Source organism: Puntigrus tetrazona, chromosome 13, assembly GCF_018831695.1.
Source record: "Puntigrus tetrazona isolate hp1 chromosome 13, ASM1883169v1, whole genome shotgun sequence".
NCBI lineage: Eukaryota > Metazoa > Chordata > Actinopteri > Cypriniformes > Cyprinidae > Puntigrus > Puntigrus tetrazona.
Window position 1 is genome coordinate 14,128,843 of NC_056711.1, and position 15,719 is coordinate 14,144,561.

Sequence of the window (15,719 nt, forward strand, 5' to 3'; positions counted from 1 at the left end):
TAACATTAATAAATGCATTGAGTCTCATGAACTAGCGATGCTTTTTTTGTTTATTAATCTAGGTTAATGTTAATTACTAATCATATTGTCGTTCACTGTTAATTCATAAAACATTAATATTACTTTATACAACTTGAAAAGAAATGTGTATGAAAATGAACCAAGATTATTAAGCGTAAAAGTATTGCTAATTTTTATTTCATGACACCTAATGCATGACCTATAGTAGTGAGAATAATAAAATAATAATCACATGATAATTTTAAAGTTGTAGTTTTTTTTTAAACAAACCAAGGTACAACAAATCACAATGCAAATATATATATACATATATACATATATATATATATATATATATATATATATATATATATATATATATATATATATATATATATATATATATTTTTTTTTTTTTTTTTTTTTTTATGATTTTGAGGTTAAGTATGACCTGGTATCTCCATGTTTTAGGCACATTATTCTAAATCCAATACAGCATCTGGGGGAAACAAAAAATCTCACAAGAAAACATCCTCAAACAAGCCAACAGATAAAACAGAACGTACATTTCATTCTAGGAAACGTTTACATTAAAAAACATTTTAAAGAGTGCAGCACACAGGTTTTACACTGGTCCGTCTAATGTAGACACAGACACTCAGTCCAGTTTCTGTCTCCAAAATTCCCACAAAGCTTTGCTGCAGTTTTTAGCTGGAGTGAACAGCGCTGTGCACCACAGGAAGCATTATATAACAAAAACTCAATCTAGTAATATTTTAAAAGTGCTTTAGCGTTCAGTACCTTCAGTGAATACATTCATACACACACACACACACACAAACAAACCACAAAGTAAACCACATACGACGAGGTGGAGACTGCAACACAAAGACGCAATTAACCTTCGAGAGATCCTCTGACCTCGCTGAGGTTATAGAGCGAGAGAGAAAACGCTTTCGCTGTCTTCAGAATAAAGCCAAGCCACCTGGAAAATCCATCCAAAGCTAAATCCAATCCAGATTTTGTCCTTTTAACATACAAAAGCACGGTTCCTTTCTCCTTTTTTGCTGGTTTGTTCTCCCACAAGTGTGCTGGCTGCTGAAATGTGTGGATGCCGCATTTGCAGAATGACATAAAACCACCGGAAAAAACTCACTAGTTACGGAGTTAGATCAGTTTTAAAGATTCAGTTCATTAGTCATTTCACTATGAACACTGGAGGGTTTTAACATACGCGGTCCAGAAAAATATGCCCCGTGGCCAAGACCGCATCAAGTCTTTCATAAAAGAACAATCAAATGTCAACGAAAATAAAACAGACAAACCGTGAGAAAGCAGATATTTTAAATAAAAACATCAGGCAGCACTGAGTGTGAAGGCAGCCGTAAAGTAGAGGAGGAGATGTGAGGCCGTAGTTTAGTAAGGCCCTTTGGAGGGTCCGAAGATGGCAAGCGGGAAGTGTTTAACGTGAGATGACCACTGAGCCGCAAGCTGGAAAAACTTCACATCGTTCCACTCTACTCCATCTATCAACACTACAGGGAGGAAGCAAAAATATGCATGATTTCAGTCTTCCACGTTTTGACGATCTCCACACATGTCAATTATGCATCATCGATACCTAAATTATAAAGAGATGCATGTGAAATATATTTTGCACCGTTAAAAAGTTTGAGGTTTGGTAGGATTTTTAAAATAAATGCAGCTTTGTTGAGCCTATAAGAGACCTTCCATAAATGCAACAAATAAGAAATATTCCAAAATATATTTATTAACATATAAAATCACAGTTTTCTATTTTATTACAAATTAAAACATAATGATTATTAGTAAAGACAAAAAAAAACACTCTAATATGTGATTTTAAGAGCTCAACAATTAAAAGTCTTTACTGTCAGTCTTGATCCATAAATAAAAGTATTATTGCTGAATAATTTAGTGGTGTGTAATTTATTATTACTAAATTAAAAAACATTTAAATGTAATAATTATATTAATAATAAATAAATACATAATTATTATTATTATTATTATCATCATTATCATCATCATCATCTTTATATTCAATTAATATTAAAATTTAACTAATCTTTTAACTTGCAATTTTTAATTTCAAATCCCTGAGGTTCATGTATATACTGTATTGTTAGTCAAGGTTTACGGTTTGCATTATAAATATATTTTTAACTGTAGGCTAAATTGAAAGGCTGAAAATACACTGTAGCAGGTTCAGAAAGCTGTCCCAAACCGATGATGATATAACCCCCCTGAGCGCGGTTCACTGACTGTATTGTAAGTCGTAGCTTTTACTTTGATGAATTCTGATTGGCCGTTCACCTTTCAGCATGGTCTGCTGGTGTTTGGCTGTGCAGATGAGTCGACTTATGCCCTCTATCACCTGACTCTTAGACTCCGCCTCCTTATCCTTGGTCTTTTTAGGCAGAAACATCACTGAACACAGAGGCAGAGTGTTTGATGCTCATTCACCACTACAGTACATTTTATAAACTGACTTATTGTTCCTGTTAGCGTTGTGTTTCTGTGTCTTACCCTTCTTATTCTTCTCTTTGGTGACAACATTCATGGACATGGTTGGCTGATGTGTCGTCTCAGCTCCGCCCAGTGGGAGGCGGCTAACCTGCAGGGAACGGAAGGTGCACTTGAGCGTGTTTTTGGCAGAGGAGTCTCTCTTCTCCACTTCTTTCTTCCTTTCTGACGGAGCAATCCAGTAATCGACCTGAAGACCCATCAGCTCCCCCTGACCTCCTCCAAGAGAGCTGCAGCCACAAAGACGAGGTGAGAAAACAGAAGGCTGAAGAGATCTCGGTCACCTAGCGCCGTGTGTGTCTGTACCTGGACGTGTGCACAGAAGGAGAAGAAGGAGGCGTTGGAGATGCTTCTTTCAGTAATGGTGAGATCTGCGCAGGAGGAGTGGACGAGAGAAGAGACGATCCTACAGGAGCAGCGTCATCCGAATCGCCTACAAACACACAGCCACATGCACAAAACACTCATAACACCACCTTAAATATAACATTTCTATATAAAAAAAATGACAGAAATATTTGAGTTTTTTTCATACAGCTTTATAATTCGTTGTATTATTTTATCCCTATAAAGCAGGGATCACCAGACTCTGTCCTGGAGATTATAGCTTCAATCCTAATCCTAGGTCTTACTAGGTATACCTAGGTTTACTAGGTTTTAGTATAATTGTACAAATCAGTATGTGGCACGTGTTTTTCTTTTTAACCATAATGATAAAGTTGATCAAAAATGATACGTCAGGCTTTTGAGGAACATTTATTTGTTTCTCAATCATTATTGCAATACACTTTACATTTTGCTTCCTGCAATAAAACAAACTACAGATTTCGGATCATAAAACTAAGCATTTAAAGATCATCCTACTAAGACATATTATCGTGAGATGCAGAGTGACAACAGATATGTATATGTAATCATATCATGTACAGTAAGTAAGCTGCTATACTGATAAACGTCTCACTGATTTGTGTCATAAGCTACCAGCAGTACTTATCTTAACCTTTTGGCCATATACATATCGGCAACTGCAGCAAATTGCGTATTTTTGCTCAGTTTTGGCCTCTCAATAAAATATGTTTTCCTTCTCAAGCCATAAAAGCCTGATGCATCAAATATTATACTCAAAAAAAAAAAAACCCAAAACATTTTTTTTGTTAGATTTTTGTCTCAAGGTTGAATAAACTACTCTGTTTGAAATACGTTTTTCTGACTATTATTTTGTCATATTTTATCTGGGTTAACATGTTTACATCAGCCATATTAAATGCATAATAGAATACATTGACATTATGACTAACCAGATGTGGCAGACGTTTGTTCAACAATCCCAACTTTCACCACCTGCAGACAGGTCGAAAACAATTTAATTTGAGCCAAATACAACAATAAAACATTTCATACTATGAAAGCGTCATTGTAAATGGACACATACCCCAATAAAAGGAATGAACTTCTGACACGAGTCTTCATCAGGACTGTGAGAACGAAGAAAAACACACGGTTTACTGACTATTAAATTATGCCCATTAAACTGCATGCTATATCTACCGAAACCCCCTTAAGTTCGGTAATATTTTGATCTCGGCGGAGAAAATGCTCATAAGATTCATTCACTCTTCCAGCGTCCTTTAATTCTTCCCAACTTTCAATTACATACAACTGACTATTTTGCGTCATCTAATAAAGAGCGTCTGAGACATGCTACAAAGAAATGCTGTAAAGCTATTCATGCCAGCATAACTCTAATCAGCCCACCCATAAGAAACTTCCAGAAAGAAGCATTTTAAGCCAATCGTGGCTCAGATTCAGGCTACCTGAACCAGAGATGGTCTAACGCAGAGATTACAGATCTAGCAACAATGATGCTAAGATGGCTATGCTTACTGGTACATTATATTCACAAATAAAATAAATCTCTGTTCAGCTTGAAATGAGTTTTTAAGGGAAAGTATTTTTTTTTATATACCGTACAATACTAATTTCGCAATGCAACCAACAGATTTGCATTCAGACTGAAATCTCACGTTCTGTTAAACCATCTCTGATCGCTAGCAGAGCAAAACCCAAAACCAGAAGCAAATTATAAGAGAACTGAAAGAATAAATCATCTGTGCCAACGAACCACCCCAAAAACAACACAGCAAGCCCAAATACAGGGAGTTCACAGAGTGCATTTGAGCCGAAATAGAAGTTGCTGTCAGTGTAAGGCGCAACAGATGTTCTATTGCTCTGCAAACCGGAGAATGTAGAGACACTGATGAAACCAGTGACTGAGAATTCAGCCAATGTCAGCAGCAATACTTCAAGCACCTGCTTAGAGAATCAAGACTGCGAGTGTTGTGTAGTTTAGGCTGTTTACTCTGACAAGAGAGAGAGAGAGATCACTAGAGGGGAGAAAAATGAATATGAAGCTAAAGGCAGAAAATGAAGAAATCATTTTATCTCCATCATAAAGTCTGCTCACCTCAGATTTTTTTTTCTGCATTTTCATGAAAGTAGAATCGTTTGAAATTATTTGCGTCCTTGATTTTGCAATTCAAACTGAAAATATCTAGAGTGTGGGACCCAGAAAAATTACATGCTCTTTAAAGCTGTATTTCTGTGATCAGGAATACAGAATAAAAACCAGTGTTAATTAATATTGGTTTCCCATTTGAAATATCTTAAAATAGAATTTATTTCTGTAAATCAGTGCAGAATTTTCACCAGCCTTTACTCCAGTCTTCAGTGTCACATAATCCTTCAGAAAATGTGAAATGAAACATAATATTTTACTTGGAACCCTTTATATTTTTTTCTTTGATTATTTAATGAATAAAAAGTTAAAAGTTAACTTTACTATCTATTTTTATCCATTTAACACATCCTTGCTGAATTCAATTATTAATTTTTAAAAAAGAAAGAAAGAAAGAAAGAAAAATGTCCCCAAACTTTTGAATTGTACCGTATACTGCAACACATTTTGAATAAACACTGTTCTTTTTAACTTTTTGTTTATTAAAGCATCCTAAAAAAAGTATCACAGGTCCCAAAAGATATTAAGCAGCACAATGGTTTTCAACACGGATTATGAATTTGCATATTCAAATTATTTCTGTGTGACACTGAATAATGATGAAAATTCAGCTGTGCTTCACAGGAATAAAATATACTTTACAGTATATTGAAACAAAAAAACTGTCACTCTAAATTGGAATAATATTTCAACATTTTTGATTAAATAAATGTAGCTTTGATAAGAATAAGAAACATTAAAACCGTACCGATCCCAAAACTGTTAATGGTACTGGATATATCTCCATATAACAATAAAGTTCTCTAAAACAGTGTCAACATAAAAAAGTAAATAAAAATCGATTAATATTATTATTTTGCCCTATATTATGTAACAAATTATACTTAATAATAAATTGTAACTTAATAATAATTAATAACTAATTATATAAAATTTTATATTTAAAAAATATATATTTTTATATTAAACCTGTAATACATTTTATAATATATTTACGAAATTATCTGCAAAGTTTGCATGTCCCTTTTCTTTGTAACTGGATCCTGATGTCCTCTACAGAGGTTTTATTATAAGTATTCTTATGTACTTTTTTCTGGGTCCTCTGAGGACATTTAGGTTTTGAATGTTAAAAGAAGCTTAAACTAAAAAGGCTCTGGTACATCGTGTGCTCTGCTGAAGGACATCAGAGGTGTGCGGAGGATGATGGAGGTAATATTCATATCCCAGAGCAGCAAGAGATCCCATAAAACCTTCAGATTCTTTCCACACCATAGGCTTTATTGCACAAAACGGCTAATTCCAAAATCATCAGAAGGTGGTGGAGAAATAAAAGGGAGAAACTGCGATGCTCGATATGGCATCTGCAGGAAAGGAAGCCCCCGCACACGAGCGGAGACCACAAACTGTAAAGTGTGGATAGAATCTCTAGAGTTTCATCAGAATCTCTCGGCTCTCCCTCAGCTGTAATTCCCCCCGATACTACAGGAGAAGAGTGAGCGAGAGAAAGGAAGATGATATGTCTCTGATTGGCTACGGTATCAGCACAGGCAGGAGGACCACAATACCTTACAGCAAAATCAAAATGAAAGCTCTTTTTCCTTCAGAGAGGGCAAGGAAAAGAAAAAAATAAAGAGAATAAAGTATGTTATTTACAGACAGAGATGATAAACAGTGACTTTCACATGCTTTCTGTCCAAACATGACTTTAAGGAGGAGGATGCTCACGAAAAAGATGCAAATATCTGGGAAAACGGACACAATGGATCAAAAAGTGCGTTTTTGGGTGAAAACCAGATATTTGCATCTTCGAGGCATCTGAAAATGAACCCAGCCTCTAATAATACATATTTAAAGCACTTTTATATTAAAGGATTATTGATATTCTTAATTGTATTCAGCCAAAAACGTTAGTGCAGAGTCATAATCTTTAAATATGTTTTATTATCGAGTGGTACCATGTTAAAAAAAATAAATAAATAAAAAAAAAAAATAAATAAAAAAAAAAAAAAAATCACACTGATATTTCATATTCAGTGTGTTCTGCACACAACATTTAAGTTGCCTCCTCTGAAAGGCTTAATTATTTTATAAAAATATGGACCTGGGCTGCTGTGTGCATGTGTGTATCACCTTTTCTGCTTATAGGTAAGCATAGCCTCTGCTATGGGCAGCTGATGAGCTCCGTTTGCTCCCAGCATGTACTGTGTTACTCTGGAAGCCACATCTGGACTCTCCTGAACTGCTGGAAAAGGTTGACAGAGAAGAAAAGAAAAAAAACGTTGGTGTTTTCAAATGCATTATATAAACATGTCTAATTATATATCATTACAATAATAACATATACTATTGTTATATATAGTATAATATAACACATTTTGTGTGTGTATAATTTTTAATGATTTAATATTTAATAAAATAAATTAATTGAATACAAAATATAAAATATACTACACTTATGTAATAGAAATATTATTTAAATGACAAAAAATATATATACAGTTACATTACATAATTTAATTTATTACCTATACGTTTATAATTATACATCATAATATCAACATCTATATCAATATCAATCTATCTGTTATAGAGCACTGAAGAGTAAAGTTTTTATTTATTTACATATTTATTTATTTTATAGATGGATAGAATGATGCATGAACGGGTTACCTGAGGTTGGTGCTTCTGGTTTGTGAAAAAGATCTCTCCACGCTGAGTCCTGGAACAAGCTGTTATATCTGTAGTCTATACTGGCCAGATAATTAGCCACTGGGTGAACCCCTACACACACACACACAAACACACACATTTATATTTATTTTTTTAACTCTTCTGGTAGTGTTTTATTGGCCAGTGCCAGCTGATCTTTTTCCCTGACTCCTGCATTTACCAAGTGGGATGATAAGGAATCGAAGGTACCCGAGCCAGTCGGGGGTTTTATGCGTCAGGTGATCCACAAACAAACGCAAAACGACAGACAGATAATGCTGAGCTCCTGCCACTCCAATCCGCACAGGAGGCGGCGTGACTGAGTTACTGTTACAACTAGAGAGAAAGAGAAAAGGAGAAATGAGGGCACAGAGTGTGTCACTTTCCCGGAAAAACTAGAAACTAAGTGGCAGAAGTATGAAGAAGAAATGAAGCGTCTGACTCACAATCTCTGTATGCGAGAGATGATGGTGCTGAACGCAGCCTGTATGTCAGCCGTGGTGCACGTACACACGACAGGAAGACCGTGATTCTGTAACACCTCAGATACATACTGACACAAAAAAACAGGAAGAGTTACATACAATCTGTATTTGTACTGATGTCAGGCGTATTATTCCAAACGCTTATGAATCATATTCATGATTCAGAATTTACATTTAAAAAGTGTTAATTCGATTTCAACTTAAATAAATAATTAGATAAGAATAAATTACATTTGAAAATATGACAAAAAAAAAATTCACCTTTGGTGACTTTAAAAGACCAAAAAACTAGTTTCAAAATAATTTGCAGAAATAAAAATAACTGTATTATGCTTTATATTTATAAATAAAAATCCGGAAACACTTTAGTATAGGGAGCATTTCTCGCTATTAACACGTTGCTTATTAGAGTGCCTTTTATTAACATATTAGCTGTTCATTAGTACTTATAAAGCACATATTCTACATGCCCATACTCTACATCCCTAATCCTACCTAATAACTAAACAACAGTTTATTGAGGCAAAGGTGCATTTAATGGTTTGTTAATAGCAAGAATTGGACCACAAAATGAAGTGTGACCAAAAATCTATATAAAATTATACCAATATGTGAGGCTTTATATCACCAGACAAAATCTATAGCTAATAATTTGCGGTATGAGCCATCACAGAAACTACCATGTTGCGTTGACAGCTGTCAAATCATACCTGGCCCTGCCAGTCGGAGGTGTTAATGAGGATGATGCTGTCTGGAAGATGGCTGTCTGACACCAGGATGTGGTTCAGCTGGTCATAAACAGTTTTACGTGGAATCTAACCGGACAGAGACCAAAGTGAGTTCAAATAAACTTTCTGTTGAGCAGCTGGGTATATATGTTGTGTGAAGAGGTTCTGTCTGACCTGTAGGTGGCAGCGCGTGTCAAATGAGCGTTCGTTGTCCAGACTGTTGGCTCTCTCGTTGGGCGGTCGACTAGTCTGTCTCTCTTTAAGTGATGTGCTTCGTCCCCGCCGCCCTGCCAGCTTTGGCTCCACCCTTCAGATAGAGAAAGTTGCTCATATTGCAGAACATTTTTATTTTTATTACACTAAACACTAAACAGACCAGAAAAAAAACAGAATAGAGAGAGCTTTGTTATTTCATCTAACCGCAGCGATAAAGTGTTTATGTATCCTCACCGATTGGACGGAATGATAAGTGACTCTGTTTTGGTCATCCGGCCAGTAGGAGGCAACCTCTCCATGAAAGTGTCCATGTTGTCCATCATCTCCAGTTCTGTGGTCGGCGTCACAACCTCAGGTTGGCCCTAAAACAACAAAGACACACATAGTAAAACTGCAAAGACATGTAACACAAATTACAATATAATAAAATTGTATACTGGTTAAAAAAACAACTTTATTTTAAATGTGCATTTCTGAGGGTTGATGAGAACAAATTTACTTAGAAAAAACTGTTTAAACTGATAACATAATGCAAGACAAAAAAACACATTACAAAGGTCAAATAAGGTTTAATAATCAGATTTAAAATTTTTAAGATTTTAAATTCTGTTCGTGATTTCTGTTTTGATTCCTATTGTTTTGCTCTCTTGTCACCACACCATATGTTGATTCAGTGTGTGTGAATCATTAGCTGTGATTCAGCTTTAGCATCTGCCAGGGCTCATCTTGAAACAAACATGCAAGTCTTGATCTGATATTCAATGAATATCTTACAGTAGTGAAGGACGTACCATTGAAACATTATCAGATTCATTATCCATGTGAAATTTTCCACCTACAGTCCTTATTTTATCAGGATCCATCTGAACAGAGAAAAAGACAGAGGTAGAGAGTTAGCTCTGGAGCGATTAAACTGAAGTGATGTTTCTAACTTGGCTTATACTTCCTCCTCCTCATGGGGACAATTGGTTAAAATAATGTCCATGTATATCACTGTTAGAAGTCTCTAATGCTCAATAAAGCTCAATTAATTTGATCATACATATAATACGACAGCCCTGTGAAATATTAATGCAATGTAAAATTATATTTTAATAATCTATCTATATAAACAATCAATCAGAAATCATTTTAATATGCTGATTTTCATGATTAAGAAGAATTCTAATTATCATCAATGTTGAAAACTATTGGGCTGCTTAATATTTTTGTGGAAATATTTTTTTTTTATTGTGAGCACTTTTACTATTTGAAGAAAACATTATAAATATAAACTTATAAAAACTTAATATTAAATACATAATATATAAAAATCATTTAATATAATTTATAAATATCAATTTCATGTGTTCTTGCTGAATATAAATTTCAGTTTCTTTAAAAAATACAAAAAAAATACAGTTTCTTTGAATGGCAGATATATGTTTGGAAAGGGTTAGTAATAGGTTAGTATAATTAGCTTTCTTTCAAGTCGGTTTAAGTGTATATTAAAAATCTACTAAACGCATGAATGAGTTCTTACTGGACTGGGGGGCTCTCTGTGACTCCTAACGCTGTGAATGCTGCCGATTTCTGTCTGAGAGCTGGATAGAGAAATTCCTTCGAAATATGGCCTAAACCACACACAGACACAAAAAGGCAAACAGACAAGGGATAAGTAAATAACACTCATTAACAGACGTAGAACTAAATGAACAAACTCTTCTCAACACACTTGAGTGTGGGTTTTGGGGTGCTGAGAACACTTTCATCATCATCCAGATCTGGTCCACTGTCACTCGGATTCTCAAACTCTAAACTCTCCAGATCCAGATCTTCTTCTACTTCCGGAGGTGGCTCGGCTGGGTCCTGCTCCGAGTCTAACACCTACAAACATTTAAACGTTAAACGTATTTATTCCTCATTTGAACTGCATGAATGTGAGACAGAGGGTCAAGCATGATCTGATGAAGCAGAGAATGCTCAGACTCAGCCGCAGGGCAATTGATCCCAAAGCGGCATGTGATGTTCCTGGATATTATTAATGAGAGAAAAAAAAATCAATCAAGGACTTTGCAGCCATCAATGTTCAGGGTAAATGCGGCTTCTTAACAGATTAAAAAAACTGCTGCTGAATGCACTTAATGTACTAAAGTCTGCTACTATATATATAATATATATATAGAACATATACTACTTAAAAATATTTTTCTGCAAAGCACTTTACCATTGTGTATTAAATATATTATAAATATACATAACTTAAATTTACCTCTTTATTTACTTATTATTTGACTTGACTACAGATAACATTTTTACACCAGAATTATTGCAGTATTTATTTAGGGATTTATTCTTGAAATCATATTTAGCTTTAATTGTTTTTTAGTTTTCATTTTAATTGTACATTTTGTACTAATATTGTTTTTTGTTTGTTTTTTTATTTTTATTTTATACTTTTTTTTTTATTTCATTTTCACATTTTATTTTTATCTTAAGTTTTTAAGTTCAGTTTTAGTTTTAAGTCATTTCAGATTTTAAACTCATTTCAATTCAGGTGGCTATCAAAGCGACATTTCAATGTTTTGTATCCAATATTTATATTTTATTTAATTTCAACTTTATTTTGATTAACAGAGAGCATATTGGATAGTTACACAAAGTGGACTAAAATCAATTCCCATGTTAAACAGTGACTCCACTTGCTAAATTAAACATGCAACATTAGAAGGTCACATGACAACAATGCACCATATTACTGCTTGAGACGTTTCATTGATTAATGGCTATACCATTTCTCGTACAACTGTTTTTGAAATTGTATATGTATATAGTGTATTTGAAATCAGTATGCAGTATATACTGGGCAATATTTAGCAGTTGTAAGCATGCAAATAGTTTGGACTGCTAAATAACTTCCATTAATAGAAAATATTTGTGAAAATGTTGGGTCAGGTTTCAGATGGTTCCATAATAAGAATCAGTGTCCTGTCAGAACAGGAAGTAACCTGAGACATAATGCTGATGAGATCATGTTTCTGTCCCACTGGACGTCACTGCTGCTTCTGCACATCACCACACACTTCCTGCCCTTCAGAAGAGGACTGACCTCTGAACTTAAAGTGGCATGTGTTTATTTTGCTATGGGCAGCATTTTCTTTTTTCGTGCTTACTTGTTATATGTCAAAACTGTTGAATATATGAATTGAACCAAATACTATATACTGAACATTAAGTGGATGCTGGAAAATTAAAATTATTATATATACATATATATATATATATATATATATATATATATATAGATATATATATATATATAAACAATCAGAGATAATTTTAATATGCTGATTTTCATGATTAAGAAAAATTCTAATTATCATCAATGTTGAAAACTATTTGGCTGCTTAATATTTTTGTGGAATTATTTTTTTTTAGAATTCTGAGCACTTTTACTTTTTGAAGAAAACTTATAAAATACTAAACATAAATAAATATATTATATAATATATACTTATATAATATTTTTATGAATAATTTATGAATGTCAATTTCATGTGTTCTTGCTGAATATAAATTTCAGTTTCTTTAAAAAAAATTCAAAAACTAAAATAAAAATCTCACCGACCACAAACTTTTGAATGACAGATGGAATAACTTTTTACATTTTTAAAACTTGCACCGCATGGTCAAGCAAGTTTTTAAATTCCATTAATGGTTCAAAAAATGTATTAATTTGAAATCCATTACTTTGCATTGTGGGCTTTTTTGTGCACACGTTTTGCAACTACAGCAGCATTTAGTTTTTATGCAGACAGTATATATATCTGCATAATGTTTACAGTACACACACTATACACCGCAGAAGCAGTACGAATATTACATCCAAAGTCCTTGTGTCAGTCCTGCTCTTATTGTATAGAACTCCACTCAGCAAGATGATCAGCAAACAAGGATTGGGTTTCCGTAGCACTGCTGATTATGCATGGCTAAATTAATCTGCGGAGCGAACCTGGCAAGGGTCAGACTGATCACAGACTGAACACAATCATACAACAGGAAAACAAATCAACTCATTTATTACAACCTAAAACTTATTAACCTGGTTTAACCAAGTTTTTTTTCTCAATTTCTGTCCCCAATGGAGTCCGAGCTCCTTGCCACTGCTGTAGCTTGCTTAGTTTGTGGTTTAAAGGACACTTAACATTCAGTAATATTATTGATTTGACTCCACTGACACTATCAGTTGACAATAATCCCTGAAATTAATTTAGCTGGATGATGAAGCTATTGTCTAATAAACTGAACTGAAACACATTGAACTGACTTGATCTAAATAACGACACCATTGTCTTTTTAGAGCTGCTTTACAGTATTTATAATATTTAGACTACCTATCATGTCAGAGGTGAGAGGTCTTAGTAAATCTAAAGTAAAGTACATTTAGCTAAACACAAACTAAGTTGCACACAAACACAGATTTGGTCCAGTGAGATTCAGGCGCTCAGGTCAACCTGCACAACCTGACTAACATGTATTTATAGGTTTAAAAAACAAACAGACTATATGGACCCACCTCATCAGAAACTCTGAACCGTTTGAGCAATGCCACCACGCGCTGCTTAAAGTTCTGCTGCTAATGGAGAAAGAGAAGCACACACACAGACATACACACTCGTATTAACAGTCTGTTTTCTCTCAGATCACATCTGACAGCGAGGACTGTGAGGAAACTCTCATTGTTCTCTGGTGTTCTTACCCTGGTGATCGATGCGGTGCGGACTATTGACCTCCTCTGCTTTTTAGGTTTCCTCATCTCATACTCGTCGTCCTCAAGATCCTGAGGAGAACGTACGAGTCAGCAGAAAAAGAGGGAAGTGAGGTGGCATTGTACGTGTGTTTGTGTTTACCTGTCCTTGTGCTGCGTCATCGCTGGCCTCCTGCTCCGATGAGAAGCTTTCATACTCTTCTTCTGAGTAATTATCTACCAATTCAAACAAACAATATTAGAAAAAGAAAAGGCCCAGTCCTGAACACTGATTGGTCAATGTGGTGTTCCAGCTAGTGATGTACAGCTATTGACATTTTGGCTTAATATGAAACCGATTATGATTTTTAAATGATCCTTGATAACTAATACATATAAATGTATAGATTTAAATAAATACATTTAAATAAATAAATAGAAATTAAAATGGTTAGTATGCAAATGCATTATGATGCAGGTCAGATTAAAAAAACAAACAAACAATAATAATAAAAAGTTAAATATAGAGGAGATATATATATATATATATATATATATATATATATATATATATATATATATATATATATATATATATGATGCAGGTCAGATTAAAAAAACAAACAAACAATAATAATAAAAAGTTAAATATAGAGATATATATATATATATATATATATATATATATATATATATATATATATATATATATATATATATGTTATATATATCATTAATTCACACATAAAGAACACAATTTGTTATTGCTTGGGACATGTCATAGACTAACTGAATAACATTTTTCTTTATGCAAAGGTGATTTTACCAGAACATTTGATTTTCTGTCCGAGAATGGCTGCTTCTTCGTGGTCTATGGGCTGACTGGACAGGGAATAGATCCAAATCTCAGCAACTTTACCTAGAAACTCCTTCTGATTACTGCAAAGAGCCAAGACCTGCCCACCTTCTGCAGGATGCTGCATCACCTACACAAACAAACAAATCAGCATGTAAGTATTGCCTATGCTTCAAAAGGGACTATTAACCTCACAGAGAAATCGGGAAAATACCTCTGCCATGTCTATAGAGCCAGCTGCCAGCGTTTTGTAACCCAAAATTGTCCGGTTTTTGTACCTCTTCCTCCGCTGAAGCAGGATTTGCAACTTATTTCCCTCGCGTTTCAGAAAATGAGGGTACTACTCACACACAAGCACGTACACACAGGACAGAGACAGGAAAAACATCAAACTCTGTTTCATAATAAAACTCTAGACTGATTCAGAGCACACTGAAATTATGTCTTAAAAGCAATATTGGCACCGTTTCAAAACCTGGTAAACTGCCTAACACAGTAAGCATTTACAGGCATCATGAACACACTTAATGCAAAGGCTGTTTCTATGATATCATCCCTTTGTTGTTATGCTTTTTGCTATTTTGTCATTTTAAAGCAGTGCATCACTTATGAGGTTCTTTGTCAGGCAAGGCAGCGGTCAGTGTATGCAAGGATTATACAACTAAGCAGTTTTGGTTTAGAGTCATTTATATGACCAAGCAATCTGAAAAAGTGTGTTTTGAAGATATCTTTACCTGTAGTGAGAAAGTGAGAGCGAGGTCAGTCTCCACCCCACCAGCAGGGGGCAGCACGATCTCATGAGAGCGCAGGATTCGCTTGGAGCCCTACAGGTACAAACTGTATTTCACCCAGTTGTTCCTTCTTTCATCACTTTGAAGTAACATTTTTCCACTTAATGTGGGATTTTGGACTTTTAAAAAAAATGTGCCAAAAGGAA

At 34.4% G+C, this 15,719-nt stretch overlaps 1 protein-coding gene across 5 annotated transcripts in view; it reads right to left on the bottom strand.

Moving 5' to 3' along the window:
* Nucleotides 1-551: 551 nt before the first annotated feature.
* The window catches only part of pacs2 (phosphofurin acidic cluster sorting protein 2), a 29,773-nt gene continuing 14,605 nt past the window's right edge, over nucleotides 552-15,719 (bottom strand). Inside the window, exons 3-25 of one of the 5 annotated variants that reach the window (XM_043254756.1) lie at nucleotides 15,517-15,606; nucleotides 14,997-15,122; nucleotides 14,753-14,912; nucleotides 14,090-14,163; nucleotides 13,939-14,019; nucleotides 13,756-13,812; nucleotides 10,915-11,066; nucleotides 10,723-10,813; nucleotides 9,992-10,063; nucleotides 9,435-9,562; nucleotides 9,159-9,291; nucleotides 8,967-9,071; nucleotides 8,218-8,324; nucleotides 7,953-8,107; nucleotides 7,733-7,843; nucleotides 7,193-7,304; nucleotides 6,628-6,660; nucleotides 3,980-4,022; nucleotides 3,846-3,888; nucleotides 2,854-2,980; nucleotides 2,551-2,777; nucleotides 2,338-2,451; nucleotides 552-1,535 (exon numbers count right to left, since the gene is read on the bottom strand). In XM_043254756.1, the coding sequence (XP_043110691.1) occupies nucleotides 1,417-1,535; nucleotides 2,338-2,451; nucleotides 2,551-2,777; nucleotides 2,854-2,980; nucleotides 3,846-3,888; nucleotides 3,980-4,022; nucleotides 6,628-6,660; nucleotides 7,193-7,304; nucleotides 7,733-7,843; nucleotides 7,953-8,107; nucleotides 8,218-8,324; nucleotides 8,967-9,071; nucleotides 9,159-9,291; nucleotides 9,435-9,562; nucleotides 9,992-10,063; nucleotides 10,723-10,813; nucleotides 10,915-11,066; nucleotides 13,756-13,812; nucleotides 13,939-14,019; nucleotides 14,090-14,163; nucleotides 14,753-14,912; nucleotides 14,997-15,122; nucleotides 15,517-15,606 (2,460 nt within the window). In that variant the 3' untranslated portion in view covers nucleotides 552-1,416. Of the gene's footprint in view, nucleotides 1,536-2,337; nucleotides 2,452-2,550; nucleotides 2,778-2,853; nucleotides 2,981-3,845; nucleotides 3,889-3,979; nucleotides 4,023-6,627; nucleotides 6,661-7,192; nucleotides 7,305-7,732; nucleotides 7,844-7,952; nucleotides 8,108-8,217; nucleotides 8,325-8,966; nucleotides 9,072-9,158; nucleotides 9,292-9,434; nucleotides 9,563-9,991; nucleotides 10,064-10,722; nucleotides 10,814-10,914; nucleotides 11,067-13,755; nucleotides 13,816-13,938; nucleotides 14,020-14,089; nucleotides 14,164-14,752; nucleotides 14,913-14,996; nucleotides 15,123-15,516; nucleotides 15,607-15,719 lie in introns of all 5 variants that reach the window. The other 4 variants (XM_043254754.1, XM_043254755.1, XM_043254758.1 and 1 more) reach the window with 4 other exon arrangements.